At 37.3% G+C, this 19,217-nt stretch overlaps 2 protein-coding genes across 9 annotated transcripts in view; one reads left to right on the forward strand and one right to left on the reverse strand.

Annotated features, from left to right (window-relative positions):
• The window catches only part of LOC139963229 (endoribonuclease ZC3H12A-like), a 31,567-nt gene extending 24,245 nt beyond the window's left edge, over positions 1 to 7,322 (forward strand). For 5 of the 7 annotated variants that reach the window (XM_071963816.1, XM_071963818.1, XM_071963814.1 and 2 more), the window contains exons 6-7: positions 498 to 648; positions 1,309 to 7,322. In XM_071963816.1, coding sequence (XP_071819917.1) covers positions 498 to 648; positions 1,309 to 1,833 — 676 coding nt within the window. In that variant the 3' untranslated portion in view covers positions 1,834 to 7,322. The remainder of the gene's footprint in view (positions 1 to 497; positions 649 to 1,308) is intronic. The other 2 variants (XR_011791528.1, XM_071963815.1) reach the window with 2 other exon arrangements.
• LOC139963237 (uncharacterized) overlaps positions 6,794 to 19,217 on the reverse strand; it is a 35,946-nt gene continuing 23,522 nt past the window's right edge. For both annotated transcript variants that reach the window (XM_071963856.1, XM_071963853.1), the window contains exons 11-12: positions 15,329 to 15,470; positions 6,794 to 11,952 (exon numbers count right to left, since the gene is read on the reverse strand). In XM_071963856.1, the coding sequence (XP_071819957.1) occupies positions 11,799 to 11,952; positions 15,329 to 15,470 (296 nt within the window). In that variant the 3' untranslated portion in view covers positions 6,794 to 11,798. The remainder of the gene's footprint in view (positions 11,953 to 15,328; positions 15,471 to 19,217) is intronic.

A 19,217-nucleotide genomic window follows, 5' to 3' on the forward strand; every position in this document is an offset into this window, starting at 1 on the left:
TCGGAGGGACAGACTAGGATATGCTAGCATTTATTTGTAACCTTCCTACTTGCTGAACCTTCTATTATTTCGGAGGGACAGACTAGGATATGCTAGCATTTATTTGTAACCTTCCTAATAGCTGAACCTTCTATTATTTTGGAGGGACAGACTAGGATATGCTAGCATTTATTTGTAACCTTCCTAATAACTGAACCTTCTATTATTTCGGAGGGACAGACTAGGATATGCTAGCATTTATTTGTTACCTTCCTAATAGCTGAACCTTCTATCATTTTGGAGGGACAGACTAGGATATGCTAGCATTTATTTGTAACCTTCCTAATAACTGAACCTTCTATTATTTCGGAGGGACAGACTAGGATATGCTAGCATTTATTTGTTACCTTCCTAATAGCTGAACCTTCTATCATTTTGGAGGGACAGACTAGGATATGCTAGCATTTATTTGTAACCTTCCTAATAACTGAACCTTCTATTATTTCTTCTTCTTCCAGCAGAACAGAATCTACATCACCAGCTTACCCTCCTAGTAACCCTCAAGTGCCTACATCACCTTACAGTTCTGGCCACAGTATTGGATTCAATTCTGGTTACCAGCCTTCACCATACTCTTCTCCAAATAATACTGCCTTGCTCGTTAGACCGGTGAGTAACTTCTTTTTTCCCCTTCCTTTCCTTTTTTTTTTATGCTAACGAAGGTATATTTTTTGGGTGTCATTAATAATATGAAATTGAAATACATACTTGACCACCTAACAACAACTACACTCTCACTCTACCATCTGTAGAGCATCTGGTAACCTTTCGTTCACCGCCCCCCCTCCCCCCTCCCCCCTCTCAGGGTCAACGGCTCATTCAGGGATGGTCTACCACCCTCCTCCTCATTTCGACGACCATCAAAAATCTAAGGAATCTCTGAAACAGCATATCTTGTCTACTTTGGAACACCTTTACTGAAAATGTTACTGTTGTTGTATACAATAGTAGCTGTTCAGTGATTGAAAAATGTCTATACACATAGTCTTTGAAATGTCACACTGTATTATGCCTTTAAAGTAGTTCTCTAAATATGATTAAAATCTGAATATTTCCAGAGTCTATGTTTGCCTTATACTTTACCCTCGCTAACATGATGTTGTAGAAGTTGAATTGGATTCTTTGTCCACCCTGTTATAAAGAGAAAGGTAATATCAAAAGTGGTCATCATTTTAGATGAAGTATATCAGATGGTTTACAGAAGCTTTATGCTTCAATGGAGGCATAGTCAGCTTATAAGTTTCTTGTTCTCTTTGTGCCCTTCAACAGGAAGCATCTTATCGTGGTGATCCTACAGAGACATCTCGGTTTGCCCCACAACAGATGAACAGCTCTACATTGATATCTCGCGGGCCCAAAATGGTCTCTGTACCACATGGACCTTCTGCACTATCAGGGCCATCCATGAACGGCACATTTCCATTTTCAAATAACCATATGAGGCCCAGTGTAAGGGAGCATAATATGTACAACTCATCTGCTACATTACTTCCTTCCAGTTACCAACAACAGTATCACTACCATCAACCCAGAAGGACCGACCTCGAAATGAATTCAGACCCGTCAGACACTAGATCCTTCCGCAGTATGCATAGGTCAGTGTCCGTTCAGGAAGGCAGCGATTCTCAACAGACAAGAAGGCATATCTTCAACAACCTAAGCAATATATTTGGGATGGATCTTGTACAATATGTTATGACATTGCATCCACAAGAAGTCAATGTAGAAAAGTTAATGTTTCTGCTGAATAAAGAACAAATGACTCGTCTGGGTAATGGTAGCATGAGGTTGTGAATGGAATATGGTCACATTCAGCTATTCCTAGCATATTGGAATCCTCTGATGTATACATCCAGATTCGTGTTTCGGAACAGTTCAACAGGAAATGAAACTGAATACAGAAGGCTGCTGCATAGGTAAGAAGAAGCAACACAGGAGTTTCCTGCCAGATGAAAAGCAAACTGGTAGCTAAAGTCAAATTCTGAGCTTCTATTAATGTGAGAATCCGGAAAAATGAAAGTTAATGTCTGTTCAGATGAGTGATTGTAACATGTGTTTACCTGTTACATGCTGTACGAACTCCAGGTAAACATCTGTAAAGGCGTGATAGTGTTGTAACATTCTACCGACATTGGTAAGCTTCTTAGTATTTAAAGATGACAGCCACCAAAACCAGCACCCAAAGATATATTTTCAAGTTGGATGCCATTGCGGTTTGACGAATGGAAAAGATGAAGAAATATTGCTTTATAGGACATTAATTATCATCTATAGTTGGGTTTATGAATGGAACTGCTAAACAACTCTAGAAAGTTTGAAACTGATCACCTTTTGTATGTGGCTAGTTTGTTCCGTTTATAACTTGTACTCCACTGGTAAGTGGTTCTAGTCTGAGGAGCTGTCTTTTATTAATTGTTGTCATATAGGGTAATGTCTCTCAAAGAACTGTTTTGTGTATCCTTGTTCAAGTTTAACTATATGGTTGTTTAACATCTCACACATAATCCTCTCCTGCCAAACTAGTATTTGAGCTCAAATGTTATTTAGTACTATACAGTATAACATGAGTAGTATTGTATGTTACCTGCCAAGCAGAGCTAGATTATATATTTTTTCTTTCATTTCTTTCTATAGATGAACCAATAGTTTGTGTTTACTGTCTTTTTTTCAGTAACTTTATCCACTGATTTCACCTTTTCCATATATGGCAAACCCAACCTATTAATTAAGAGTATTCGTGGAGTTGCAGGATTCTGCTGAGAAATTGTAATATGATCTTCAAACATCATTAATTGAACATAACCAATTGGATTTGGATCAACTACCCAACATCAATTGTCATAATTGGATGTGGATCAACTACCCACATCAATTGTCATAATTGGATGTGGATCAACTACCCAACATCAATTGTCATAATTGGATGTGGATCAACTACCCAACATCAATTGTCATAATTGGATGTGGATCAACTACCCACATCAATTGTCATAATTGGATGTGGATCAACTACCCAACATCAATTGTCATAATTGGATTTGGATCAACTACCCACATCAATTGTCATAATTGGATGTGGATCAACTACCCACATCAATTGTCATAATTGGATGTGGATCAACTACCCAACATCAATTGTCATAATTGGATTTGGATCAACTACCCACATCAATTGTCATAATTGGAGGTGGATCAACTACCCAACATCAATTGTCATAATTGGATGTGGATCAACTACCCAACATCAATTGTCATAATTGGATGTGGATCAACTACCCAACATCAATTGTCATAATTGGATGTGGATCAACTACCCAACATCAATTGTCATAATTGGATGTGGATCAACTACCCAACATCAATTGTCATAATTGGATGTGGATCAACTACCCAACATTGTCACACATGAATAAAATAAAGATAAATCAACCTTTCATCTTTGTTCAAGAAGAACGGAAAAGGATGAACTCCATGAACCGATTAAATAGAGTGATGTACAATATTAATTTCAAACATTGATTGTAAATACAGTTTGCTGTTATGTTGTCAATTGTGCTTTTTGTTGCCTTTGAGTGAAAAAAAAATCATTCATAAAATCTAAAATTTTATGAACAAAATATGTAAAAAGATATGAAGTTTTGATCAGTACTATATAGTTACCTAATGAACTTTTTTTTGCAGTGTTTTGATCTTTAATGGAGCAGTACTTTCGCTGTGATGGTGCTGTTCCATTCATCATTTTGTATACATCCATTGTTCGCTGTGCGGATAGAGCCAATGGTAATTAACTATGGAAGTAACCATCTATAGGTTACAGTACATTACTGAACTAAGGAGAAAACATTAGTCAAGTCTGTTAAAGACACATTTATTATGATTTATTCTTTTTATTCTTTGTATTCTTTTGGAATTTTTTATGCATTTGCGAAGACTTTTTATTTGAGTTGCTTTCACTGTAGTATTCTTTAGCATATTTTTCCTGGTTAGACTCTGTGTTAGATATTATGAACATTTAATTGTCAAGGTTGACATTCAAATATTTGTTATTATTGGTTTGACCAATATCTTTAAAAGTTGAGCAATGACGGTACAGGTCAGGTGTCATTGAGTAAGATGACTAACAGTGATTTATATACAACAATAGAGCAAGAATCTCAATGATGTAATGTCTAATTATAGGTTTTATGAGTATGCACCACAGAATGATTGATACCAGCCAGTTTTGAAATGTGGTAATTCAGGAAGTCAGCCAGCCATCATTCTCTCCTGTAGTTCCTGTCATTGGATGAGCCGAAACTGTGAAAGTTATCATTAAAGGGATATTCCTTTGACTGTTGATTGCTTCTTTAAATAAATAAGAAGTGGTCTGTATCTGTAGACCCAACATTAACTTGGCATTTGTGTACCTGGTAGAGGTATTTGTGGACACATCTGGCAACAGTAGGGTGTATGATGTTTAGCATGACAATAATTGAGTTGTGTATAAACTATGTTTTTTCACTTTTCTTAATATTTAAACCATCTGTCCTCAGAGGAAAGAAAATATTTGAAAAGAAAGAACATTGACAGCTGAGCAAGCAGTCCTTCCAAATGAATCATATTTCATGGAGAAAAATCTACAAGTAGAGGTTCTAACGGTGAATTAAACTTGAAGTTCAGGGTGAAGCTACTGAGATAGGGGTAGTCAAGTAACGGTGTAGTAACGGTCAAGTAACCGTGTAGGGGTAGTCAAGTAAACTGTTATATATAAGTATTGTCTGCCATATCCCTTCAAACGTCACAAATGTACAGTATTACTCACAGAAACTAGGAGTGTTTCACATAACTCTTACTTCTTTGTCTACACTGTATTATCAGCATGTATCAATGAAGGTTATGTACTATTAGCATGTATCAATCAAGGTTATGTACTATTAGCATGTATCAATCAAGGTTATGTACTATTAGCATGTATCAATCAAGGTTACTGGTATCGTACAGAAATGGTACCTTCTTCCAGTATAGTGCTAACTTCATATTTGAAGACTCATGCACATGGTAGCAGAGAGAGAGAGTGAGTGACACACTAACTCCCAGTGTTGATTCCCAGCTGTATATAATGCAAAGTTAGTTTTGTTAGCTCAACTACAGTAGTTGAGCTGTTGTTGTTGCATATTCCCCATATTGGTTGCCTTGGCAGTGTCTTGGTATCAACTGTGAAGTTACATATATTGTAAAATATCAACATTTTCTTTCCTCTAAGAATGTCCTTTCAGGAAAGTCCTGATAAGTATTGGAAAATTGAAACTAATCCTTGTAGTTTCAATTTCAGTTTGGTACCCTGGAATTTGTATTGATTTTCATTAATCAGACTGTTGAGTGGTGCAGTGAAGTATAAACTACTGTAGTCATTAGGGGGTCATGTTATTGTAGGTAGCAACACCAATTACCATTGAGCCAGAGATTCACTGATGTCTTTGTGTTGGTAACTGGTTCAAATAAATGAGCAAAAAAACTATTGGCTGGGGTTTCAACCAGAGTGCTCAGGCTGTACAGGGGCTATGCAACGTGCAGCTTGTGGACCCCATGAGGTCCAGAGTGCTCAGGCTGTACAGGGGCTATGCAACGTGCGGCCTGTGGGCCGGCCCCATGAGGTCCAGAGTGCTCAGGCTGTACTGGGGCTATGCAACGTGCAGCTTGTGGGCCCCATGAGGTCCAGAGTGCTCAGGCTGTACCGGGGCTATACAACGTGCAGCTTGTGGGCCCCATGAGGTCCAGAGTGCTCAGGCTGTACAGGGGCTATGCAACGTGCGGCCTGTGGGCCGGCCCCATGAGGTCCAGAGTGCTCAGGCTGTACAGGGGCTATGCAACGTGCGGCTTGTGGGCCCCATGAAGTCCAGAGTGCTCAGGCTGTACAGGGGCTATGCAACGTGCGGCCTGTGGGCCGGCCCCATGAGGTCCAGAGTGCTTAGGCTGTACCAGGGCTATGCAACATGCGGCTTGTGGGCCCCATGAGGTCCAGAGTGCTCAGGCTGTACAGGGGCTATGCAACGTGCGGCTTGTGGACCCCATGCGATCCTAGAGCAAATTTCTTTCTGCGACTTGGAAGGTTTTCAAAAGCCTGTTAATGCCATCTGCAGAACCTTATAGCTAGGAAAACATGAACAAGTAACTTTGGAGCATTTTCGGGAGCATTTTACTTTGGAGCAAGTCTGGGGACTGTGTTATATGAGTGCATAGAAGTCTAGGGTCTGTGTAATATGAGGGGGTTGGGGAGGTGTTGCCAGAGGGTGGGGAGGTGTTGCCAGGGGGTGGGGTTGCAGGTCAGAACCTGCAACACTATACATAGCAAGTAACCAGGATCTACAGGATGTATATGTCTGTTCTATTCAATACAACTCAGAAAGCAGCTGAGGAGAAGAATGACATTTTGGAAAACTCATTTTAATTTTGTTAACTATCTTTACAAGGCAGCAGTTACCATTATGTCCTAATTTCTGAAAAATATACCAAAACCGAGTCCCTCAATATATGGTTTGTTAAGATGTATATTGTATAGCCAGGCTAATATTATAGCAGGAATTGCTTTAGCTCAACATGAGTCATGGGAAGCTAGCTTCCTGTCCAAAACCATGGTGTCCTTCCTCAGGTCTGAAAACCTACCCACCCACTTCATCAAACGGTCAGAATATAAAGTTTCTGAGTACTAGCTTACTTGGTTTCATTTGCAAACATTTCAATTTAGCCAGATTAACTAATTAATAAGGAAGGAGTCTTTTGTATTTAAACATTCACAAGAAGTACAAAGTTCTGACTTTGATTGCAGGTAGACCTTTGTACTTTGAATATTTCAATCAGTTTCCAAGAGTGAACAATCAATCCCAACTGAAATCACAGAGGGAGATGAAAAGGGAACTTCCCTTTGGATTTTGGATTTTAGTTAGGGAACTGAAAAATCGAACAGTGGTATCAGTCATGTGGTACTTCCTTATATTGTTTAAACTACAATATCTTTGCAAGGTTGACTTTTAACAAAGACGTTATTATATGGTTTGGTAATCAGAACTTTGATAATTTATTGAATCAGTTATAATTAGTTATCAAACTATATTATTCTTGATAATTTATTAAAATTATGCAAAAGAGAAGTTGAGTTATATCCATTTTGAATTTGACAGTTTTTTCCTTTAAATTCTATTATCAACTGTGTATATGTAATGCAAGTATTCATGTTATTGAGTTGTGTGATATTTTAATAAAACTGTAAATTAAACATTTATAAATAAATGAGAGAAAAGAAGAAACATATGAAATAATTTTTTTTTTTTTTATTGTTTCCTGATGAGTAATTTACATATCACATACTAGCTTTAAATATCTTGAGAACTGACCTCCAATACCATTTTATATCCTTATATGTGTCACAGTACAGTAACCTGCATTGTTAGTTGTTGTAAATAGCTGCAAAAACCTGTCCTTAAACAAGCAACCATCTATTAAGAACCACAATAATGTAGGATTTTCTTCCAAGTCAGCCAGACTCTTGATAACATGAAGAATGCTTTGAAGTAGAAACTAGAACAAGCAAAATATCAGTATGGTACAGTACACTGTTGTTTATACAACATTTACAGAATTGATATTGTAGGCACTATATGTAGAAAGAAAATGAACCACTGGTTGTGTTATTAGAGGATGTTGTGATACTGTAATCCATTGTCCATACAACATTTGCAGAATTGATTTTGTAGGCACCTGATGTAGAAAATGAACCACTGGTTGTGTTATTAGAGGATGTTGTGATACTGTAATCCATTGTCCATACAGCATTTGCAGAATTGATATTGTAAGCACCTGACGTAGAAAATGAACCACCGGTTGTGTTATTAGAGGATGTTGTGATACTGTAATCCATTGTCCATACAACATTTGCAGAATTGATATTGTTGGTACCTGATGTAGAAAATGAACCACTGGTTGTGTTATTAGAGGATGTTGTGATACTGCAATCCATTGTTCATACAAACATTTGCAGAATTGATATTGTAGGCACCTGATGTAGAAAATGAACCACTGGTTGTGTTATTAGCTCATACCAGCATGCTGGTGTGAGCTATTGTTACAGTTCGGCGTCTATCACTCTATCATTCTATCACTCTATCCGTCAACAATTGGTAAAACCGCTCCCACTCGCACAGTGTTTGATGGAATTTTATGAAACTTGGACACAAGGACCATTGGGTATAGGGCTATCAGAGATGGTCCAAAATTTGGGGTCAAAGGTCACCTGTGGGCTGTAATGGGCCATTTTGTGGAAATACGCAAAATGCTTCTTCTCCTACAGATTCCATGGTACAATGTTGAGGGTTTGTCACGATAGTGCTATGGTAGTTTTACCTTCAGGGTGTTCATGAATTTGAGATCAAAGATCAACTAGGGGTCTTTTGTGGCCCGGGCCGTGGCCCTATATTTTCAAATTGCTCCTGTTCGTACAGTGTATGGCCAATTATAATGAAACTTGGTCACAATGTTCCTCGGGATGAGAGTTACAAGGGGTGTTCGGAAAATTGAGGTCAAAGGTCATTTAGGGGGTCATCGGGGGTCATTCTTTGTAATATTTTCAAATATCTCAATCTCCTCAAGATTTTGATGCATCATATTCAAAGTTGAAATGATGATTGTTGGATTGTGTATGAATAAGGTGATGCCTAAAAATTTTTGGTCAAAAGTTAATTAATTACAATTAATCCCCATTGTTTAAGAAATCTGAGCCTTCACTTTTTGCCAAAGCTCCTTTAATTTGTCTCCCAATCCCTGCAGTGTTTGTTTGCATTTGTGGTTAAGCTCTGCAGAGGCTGTTAGTGGAATTAAAGCAGGACTGTGAGTTGTTATTAACTGTTGAACTGTAAGCATGAGAGCCCTATAGCCAATCAGCACTTGCCGATTCTTAGAAGTCTTTGAGCCTGAGGTATGTAGGCAGCGTGTGAAGTTATGTCTTGTAGGGAGTGCTTGTTATGTCTGCTAAGGTAGAGGAGAGGGAGAAAGTTTAATAGGGTAGGCCAGTGGTATTGTTTGAGAGAGTGGGTAAAATAGGATTTAAAGGGGAAAATAGGAATTATAGCCAGTGGTGTGGCCAGGATTCTGCTAACGGAGGGAGGTGGGGGGGTTATCCCTCATGGGCCCAAAATTGGTGGAATATGAAAAATGGCCTGAAATTTGGTGGGCCATAAAGTTTTGTGGGCCCTACATTTTTAAGCTCGAAAAGGTATGAGCTTCTGCACCATTGGTGCTCTAGTTAGAGGATGTTGTGATACTGGAATCCCTTGTCCATGCAACATTTGCAGAATTGATATTGTAGGCAACATATGTAGAAAATGAACCACCTGTTGTGTTATTAGAGGATGTTGTGATACTGTAATCCATTGTCCATACAACATTTGCAGAATTGATATTGTTGGTACCTGATGTAGAAAATGAACCACTGGTTGTGTTATTAGAGGATGTGGTACTGTAATCCATTTGTCCATACAACTTGCATAGGCTGTCAACTTGGTCATTCATTAGCATGTACCTGCACATACTGTAGCCTGATTTTCATAATACATGAGTCATTGAAGAGTTGCAAAAAACTAGTTACTATTACAAACTGGTCTAGCTTTAAACACAAATTCATTTTCCTGGCCAAAACACACTTCTTATATTCTGGTGCGAAACAGAGTTTGTTTACTTGATTGAAAACTTGATTAAAACTGGTGTTAAATGAATTATAGTAAATGTTTTTAACATAACATCCCATTATAGGACTTTGGTACCCATAGATAGACCAGGGAGCTGCTACTCTAACAGTAGCAGCTCTCTGGATAGGTAGGTACTGTATGACTACAGGAGCTGTATATAGGCACATTTTAGTGCATAAGTCAATGGGGAAATTATATGGAGTATGCGAAGATATATAAGATACGGTACATGGTGGACATAACCATTGTCTGTTTTCATTCACTCTAAGCAACAGAACATGGCAAGTCATGACTTTAATTAAAAAGCAAACATTAGGTTCTTGTTCTGTGTAAGATATTAATCTTAAAGGTCTCAACTCACATTGCTACAAGTGCACTAATCTTGATGGAAACTGGAATTTTGAGGTTACTGTTGCAGAAGTGCAATGCTATGTTGGTAGAACAATCATAATATCACACAAAATCTGTCATTTGCAGCTTTCCTTCATGAGGCAAAACAGAGCAAGTCTTCCGTGTGATTTTTGTAGCCTGTGTGAATTTGTTGTTATCAGATGCAGAAAAGGTCTCCCCTCTGATACAAAGCAATCTTTAATTGTCACTGAAAATATTTCTGATTGAATATACGTATGGAGCTATCTTTCAGGTATACCACACAATAAAACCCTTTTCATGAGAGTCATGCCACAGCTCATGATGAATATATGTATGGAGCTATCTTTCAGGTATACCACACATAAAACCCTTTTCATGAGAGTCACACCACAGCTCATGACGAATATATGTATGGAGCTATCTTTCAGGTATACCACACAATAAAACCCTTTTCATGAGAGTCATGCCACAGCTCCTGATGAATATATGTATGGAGCTATCTTTCAGGTATACCACACATAAAACCCTTTTCATGAGAGTCACGCCACGGCTCATGACGAATATATGTATGGAGCTATCTTTCAGGTATACCACACAATAAAACCCTTTTCATGAGAGTCATGCCACAGCTCATGATGAATATATGTATGGAGCTATCTTTCAGGTATACCACACATAAAACCCTTTTCATGAGAGTCACACCACAACTCATGATGAATATATGTATGGAGCTATCTTTCAGGTATACCACACAATAAAACCCTTTTCATGAGAGTCACGCCACAGCTCCTGATGAATATATGTATGGAGCTATCTTTCAGGTATACCACACATAAAACCCTTTTCATGAGAGTCACGCCACAGCTCATGATGAATATATGTTTGGAGCTATCTTTCAGGTATACCACACAATAAAACCCTTTTCATGAGAGTCACGCCACAGCTCCTGATGAATATATGTATGGAGCTATCTTTCAGGTATACCACACATAAAACCCTTTTCATGAGAGTCACGCCACAGCTCATGATGAATATATGTATGGAGCTATCTTTCAGGTATACCACACAATAAAACCCTTTTCATGAGAGTCACACCACAGCTCATGATGAATATATGTATGGAGCTATCTTTCAGGTATACAACACAATAAAACCCTTTTCATGAGAGTCACGCCACAACTCATGATGAATATATGTATGGAGCTATCTTTCAGGTATACCACACAATAAAACCCTTTTCATGAGAGTCACACCACAGCTCATGATGAATATAAGTATAGAGCTATCTTTCAGGTATACCACAAAATAAAACCCTTTTCATGAGAGTCACGCCACGGCTCACTCACAGAATGAAAAAGACAAGCAATAATTAGTACACCTTGCTCTTCAGTATTAGCCAAAGATTGACTTTGTCCTGTTTGGATATGATATTAGCTTGTTGAATCTCTCCTGAGTTTATCAGTACTAGTCAATGGCCATAAAGTACGACTGCTGGGTCATCCTCTGATACAGCTAAGACTACTGAAATACTGTTTCATAGAACTTTGCAGAGGCAACCAGCCAAAGAAAGCTACCATTGGCTCAACCATGGATAGATATATCTATAACATGTGACAGAACCTGTTTCTTTGTATGTCACTTCAAACTAGAAACATTTGTCTGGCCACTGTTTTACAAAATTGTTACTTTATTTTCGTCGATATTTCTTGATACCATTTCTGGAAATGAATTATCTGTGGTGACCTGCTGGATTCCAACTGTCCTTTGAGTTGTACTCAACATTTGAACATCCCAAAGCTTTTGTGCATTCTCTCTTGGAACTGATCTGCCAAAATAAAAGAAAGAGGGAATTAAAAAAAAAAATAGGCTGTACAGTCCACACTTTAACCATCTCAGCAAAATTGTAATGGAAAAGTAAAAGCTCCAATTCCTGTTCCCTTTGTGTGCAGTGATGTCCTGTTTATAACTCATATGGTTAGGGTGTGTTTACTGTTCTCCAACTGTTGTAAACATGTTTCAATGGCTAGCAGCCTATCTCATCTTGTATCTTCTGAGTTAACAACGACATGTGATGCATATACTATGACAAGCCTGTGACCACCCTATCATCTATAACACTGGGCACCAATCTGGTGTAACAAGAAACTTCTGCCAAAGCATGACTGCTTGAGCTACACAGCATTAAACCCACATAGAACTGATGTAAATGTGTACAGATCTGTGTAGGTGTTCGCATCCTGCATATAGATAGACCTTGTAATGTAACATACAGTACTGAAGCCAGAAAAGCTGTACACACTAGCAGCTGCAATCAGGTGACAATAACAAGACAGTCATTTGAATGCAGTTATACCACCATCCTTTATACAGTAGTAGTTTATATTGGGGGATTGTGCATGTGTTTGATAGCAACTATCTGTGTGCAATGAAACATCCAAAAGCATTGACAGTAAGGATTGCCCTCAAGCAAATACAAGACATTTCTAAATCAGTTTTATAGAAAGTCTTCCCTTCAAATTTACACCTCCTTTAATAACCTTAACGCCAAAATGATTTTAATCAAATGGAAGCAATTTTTTTTTTAAATAGGAAAGAGTCACCAACCCAGTTTTCTGTTCCCTAAAAGTTCCTGTTTATCCTGTTTATACCACCAAACCATTTTAATTTTTTCATGACAAACCTAGCAAAGAATTGAAAAGAAATAATCAAAAAAATGATTGATATCAAATGAAATCTGATTTAAATCCAATAAATCTGCTTTTCTTCTCTGGTCCCCTTCAAACACAAGGAATGTCAAATGTATTCTACATACGTAGTCGTGACATTCCATAGCTGCTTCTCAAACACACCCTTGAAAGGAAATCTCTCCATGATGAAAGAAACTTGGCGTCTTTGTTTATTATTTTAACAATGAACCACCATTCATGGTTTGTCATATTAACCCTCTGAAAACCTTTATAGGGAACAAGTGGACTTACAACAGATGGTGTTTTGGGGTGTAACTTTGGGTCTCTAACCAATTTATATGAATAGTTCTGACTAAAGGAGAAGAGGGAATTTCCCCTCAAGCCAAAACATCCTGAAATTAGAGACAATGACTTGCTTCCTTCAGGATCCATGAGTGAGCAGTATTGAAAACGTTGATTCTTCCCTTCCATGTAACCTCTTTCCCTGTTGGGTTTTTTTCTTCTCTTTTTAAAAAAAAAAAAATTGAAAGAATATTCCTGACTCATCTTACAACAGTTTGCTAACACGTCCTTGACCTTCAATTCACAGATTCTTGCTTTTAAACACTTCCGGAGAACTTATAAGTTTCAGTTCCATGGCTAATATTTTACAATTGTATCAACTTTTTTTCCTCCAAATCAATGAATCTTTAATAGTTCAAACTGAAAAATGCTGCCAGACATTCCAATAAATGAAAATCGTTAGAATAGCAATCCGTGTATTCCTATAATCTTCAAATATTGGTCATCCAGACACCATTATCAGAAATTGTTATCTTCATTGTTGGAAAAGTCAAGTAAATGGAACACATTGCTATGGGTTATATTGAATAACTGTATCAAACCATGACCAAGTCAATGCAAACAGACACTTCATAAGCAAAGCCCTGAAAGCTGATGGCAGAATCTAAAGAACTTAATGACAGACTGCAGTTCCTCTTATTATAGTACCCATCGATATCATTTATGATAAGTATGGACTAATCTGAAACACACATACACCTGTATGTTAGCTTCACATAACATAATTGTTCATCTACTATGTTCCATTTCATACGTCAATCTAAGTTTTGACCAATTCGCAAATTACTGCTTGAAAATATGCTCAAAATCAGAGAGGAACTCCAAGATAAAAGTGTGTACACAGCTTATGACCAAGTGAACTTGACTCTAGTAAAGTTTTCCCATGTGAACTAGCCATACTGCCAACGATAATTTGGATAAAGGTTCTCGTTAAATTTGTGATGACCTTTCATAGGATCATAAATACTTCCTTATAATACAAAGGTGCGTTCCTCCAAAAATGGTACGTTGCCATGGTGAGACCTTAAGTTGGCGTTGAACTTGTCATGTGTAAGTATCGACCAGTGAGTAATATGAAGTGCTGGAATGGATGAGGCCTATAATAGATCCTGTCAGAACTTGTCCATTTAGACTTTGGCTTAGGTCTAGTGCTAGGAATAATCACTATATACCTAGGTCTAACTATCGACCAGTGAGTACCCTAAATATCTTGGAAGTACTGGAATGGACGAGGCCTATATAGTACCTGTCAGAACTTGTCCATTTAGACTTTGGCTTAGGTCTAGTGCTAGGAAATAATCACTATATACCTAGGTCCAATTGCAAAACATTAGGCGATCGTTCGGTTGCTGTTGTGGGTTCTCTGATTGTGGAACGAGCTTCCAGGTGAAATTCAAGATGCAATAAGCAGTTTAACAACCAAACTTAAAGCCTGATATTTTTACTAGGTCCTAGATTTTCTGTGTACTCTACTTTTTGGTACTTTTGTCTCAAATTCCTTGTTTTGTACAGCACATTAGTTTACTAATGGTTGATGATAGTAAGCTATATTAAAATGTATCATAACAATATAGCGATAAATAAATGCATATCAGCACATTATTTAGTTCGATGTCTGCCTCATCTTTGGTGCTTCCTGGCTATTATTTTACCTAACCATCCCAAGTCCACTGTCCTTTATCAGGAATGTGTATTTGTTTAAATGTCCTAAATCAACAGTTTATTCCATATTTTGATATGTAGTGGTATAAAGGAAGGCCTCTATGCTCATTTGATTCTTATATGCACAGTAATGAAGGCCCCAGTGCTAATTAAAAAAAAAACAAAGGTATAAAAGGTGTTGTTTTTACTGAACATAGCTTTTAATACAGTACATAATTGGCTTAATGGAACATGTGCTCATTTTAAAGTATTTTTGTGTTGCAAGCAAATATGCTAATATGACCATAAATGTTAATGTTTAGTCAAGAAAATATTTCACACCTACGTTACACGTTACAACAATCTAAGAACGTTTTTTTCTCACTCCCAAATTATGCTAGTTGTACAATATAGCAAGGCGTATAAACTGGATTGCTGACAGTGTCTTTTTGATAATACTGACATATTAGTTCCTGAAAACCTGCACATTTGTCACAATTTTCAAATTTTTGTTTAAGATTCTACACTTACCTAGCTCCAATAAATACACCCCCATCTGAAGTTGACTCAGTTGCACAACTTGTACTGCCTTTTCTCAATAGGTTGAGGAGATTAGGATTATCCAGTTGTCCTGGGAGCTTTCCGAGGGGGTAAAGTTCCCAGCGGACCAATTCTAGGAGGGTAAGGAAGAAAAAACAAAGAAATCAATGTAGAACTACACAATGAGTGACACAACTTGTTTGGTTTGCACTTTCACCTAATGGTATATATCAGAATAATATATTAGTTACAAATTAACACTTTTAAAGGAGTTAATTACACAATTTAATAATTATTATCATTAATAAGTGACAATTTAAAGAGTACCTTAATAGCATACCTTTTGAATCAGTTCTTAGTAACTGTGGCATGAATATCAATATACAGAACACATAAATCTTAAGACTTATGTATATCTTAAAGTTTATCAGTACTTAGTCGCTGCAAATTACTCATGCTGCCTGAATTTGTCAAACAAACTTTCCTTTGTTCTACATCTCCAATACACTAACAGACATTGAGGAGTGTTACATAAGCTAAATATATATTTCACTGAGGAAAATTAGTTTGTGGAGGGGGAGGGGGGGGGGTAGAAAAATATTTCAGCATTAATGGTTTCTGTATTTGTTGGCCAAATTTAAACTTTGACCTTTCCAGCTAACTGCACTAAAAGCTCAGTGAAAATGACAGCGTTTTATGCAATTTTCATATCTGTATTCATTATTTTATTGTACCAGCCCAGGACATTTGGAATATTATTAGAACTATGGAATACCAAGCAAGATGGTGAGAATGATAGCTGACTTAAAAGAAGGGTTCCAATGTGCAGTCATTGATGAGAAAGAGAACTCTGGTAGAAATATTATTTTTAGAGGCAAGGTTATTTTATATTTTCGGGAGCGCGGGTCCAGGAATGAGGGTTGACTACAGGGCGCCATTCCTAACATTGTATTTAATATTTAAACTTCCCGTCCTGGTTGGCTTCATTGCAATTTATAGACACTGGAGGCAGGATCAAATTAGGGCCCTCTTAGGGGGTGTTGTAATGGCTACTAAATCAGAGCGGGACTGATTTGAGCAGTACTCAGAGTATAGAGTGCTGTTGGCCCCCTGTTTCGGGTATTCACTCTCGAGATTCTTGCGAGCCATGCTTTCCACGCCCTGGTACGTAGTTTATTTATTGTTTAGTTAAATTGTAACCCTGCTCCTTGTTTCAATTGTGCGTTATATTTGTTTACGGCAGAAAGACACTGCCTTATTTTTGTCAAGTGCTTGTTTTAAGTTAATTAATTTAATTGGTGAATGAGACCTAGTTCTCTAAACTATATTCTTCTTTATTTTTGTGTATTGGTTCAAGCGCTGCTGGCATTAGTCTTCGCCTCCCCCTCTCCCCTTCACCTGACATCATGTGGCCTTCAGCTGCCAGATAACCCACGATACTGCTCGGCCGGGGTTCAGGAAAGCCCTACCCTGCGGTGTTACAATACTTTGTTAGTAAAATTCCAAACTTTAAATATGTTTTAACTCAGTTTTCGTTTTGTAATTTGTGCATGCCATGCATCATATTTAAGACGTAGAAATACTACCAGACCAGTTAATCCATTTGCTGAATTTATTGACAGACACCGTCAAAAATGTGGGGAGATGGGGGGTGGGGAAATGGTCCAATGGCGGCAGCAGAACAGACTGTGTTAAATTGATTAAAAGATTTGTCCAATTAGACTAGCATAGTTTGGACTACTGTACCTAATACTGACATTTAACTGCAAATGTTATGAACAGACTTTGTTGGTTGCATGTAACAATGCACATTAATAATGAAGAGATGGGCTTTACCAAACTCATTTGAAATTGAATGTTTTCTAAAATCTGAACAATGAGAAAGTAAATCCTGTCTTCAGGAAACAGATAGATTGGTCAAAAACTGTTTTATTTTCACTTTAACATTTTAGAAACAGTCAATATGCTACATGTATACAGTACGGCACGCAGGGAATAATTAAGCGTTCAATTTTGCGCAGCAATTTGCCAGGTTTGTGTGCTGCTCATGAAATATTGGAATTTGTTTAATTCAGTGACATACCATAACTTATATTGATATTTGCATATATTTTTTTCATACGTGGTAACAGTGGTATAAGGTATTCGCTTTACTCGCATCTTTTAAACCATGCCAATCATGTATGTATCCATTTATACACCACCAGTGTGTATAATGCCAATAAATAAAGTTAGTTTAATAAGTTTTACCCACTGCAGAGCAAATATTGCTGACCCTGCAGACCTATACAAACAAATTCCCTCGGCAAGGAACTTAACAATATCAACGAGTGCTGAACTGATATTTAGTGAACCATACAAGCAGCATATGACTCATGGCTTACCAGGTACAACAATTGTTTTTACAATACACATGCATAAAAAAGAAATGAAGGCACATTGGGTGACTTTACAGTAACACTTGGCATCAAATAATGCTATATTAAATATGAATTTGACTGAACATTACACTTTAAAAATTTACAAAAATTACCACTTTTTAAACATTCAAAACACAGTACGATCAACAAGTCCTGTAAGCATGCATGACCAATCCATTAAAACTATTTTGGATTATCGCACAATCACAACATATCATGATGAGTAAGGAGTTTGATACGATGATTCCATCACTTCAAAAACCCTTTGCAATCAACACTGCTTTTATGACATCACATATTTGCAGTTGTCCTTTAAATAACCAGAATGCAAAAATGCATTGTGGTTTCGATGATGTAACATGAGCAGTTTTCTTCATGCATCTGACATAATGTAAAGTGAGGGTGTACATGTTTTCAAGGCTTCCACATTTGATCTCTGATGACCCCAAATGACCTTTTAACTCCACCAAAAAAAAAAAGGCTTATTTTATTTAATGTGGTACTTCTACACACTAAATATAAAGTTGGTCTGACCTTCCCTTCTTGAGATATCGTGCTTAGAAGGTTTTCACAATTTGACCCCTGGTAACCCCAAATGACCTTTCACCTCCACCAAAAACAATAGGCTTCTTGTACTTATGTGGTACTTCTACACACTAAATATGAAGTTGGTCTAACCTTCCCTTCTTGAGATATCATGTTTACAAGCTGGGTGTCACAAACGCACCCACACACACACATACAAACGCCATGAATGCAAAGGTTACAATTATCATCAAAACCAAACACATATCTTTTATTCTTAAATTGATAAGTTACTTTTTATCTTAAAATGAATGACTCCCATGAATGATATAAGTAAGTATGCCCCTTTCTCTATCAGGGTTCACTAACAATTCACATGTTGAGAATCACCTTGACAAGGAATGCCGTAAGGCCGTAAGGCGAGGTAAACCCATTGATGAACAAAACGGGATACTTTTGGTTGGTCCCCTGACATGCTGTCAGCTCTATATATAACTTGTTAAGACCTTGTTAAGTCCTTGTTAAGACATATTTTATTATTGTTCATGTCATCAGAATTATGGTGCCTTTGTGATATACAAAATAGCAAATATTGCATTTTAAAGCCAAACAAAGATATGTATTACAAAGCCTGAATAGTTTGACAATATCCTGTTAGGGGGTTGAAGCAGGTTTCATATGAACGTCAGAAGCCTATAAATCTTACTGAAATATAAGCAAATCATGTGAACAATAGGGAAATGTTTGGGGTGAAGATTATTTAAGTCAAGTAGTGTATTTGTATATTAAAGGATTAATTTATGCAGATTTTCAGTCTTGATTTGTCATAGTCCAATATGAAAGGAACAAATTCAGTGCTAGTAACCTAGTATAGTGGTACACCAAAAAAAATTGTGCTTTTCTAATCAGGTTTTGCATCTGCAAGTCTGATCAAA

Source organism: Apostichopus japonicus, chromosome 21 (genome assembly GCF_037975245.1).
Source record: "Apostichopus japonicus isolate 1M-3 chromosome 21, ASM3797524v1, whole genome shotgun sequence".
Taxonomy (NCBI): domain Eukaryota; kingdom Metazoa; phylum Echinodermata; class Holothuroidea; order Aspidochirotida; family Stichopodidae; genus Apostichopus; species Apostichopus japonicus.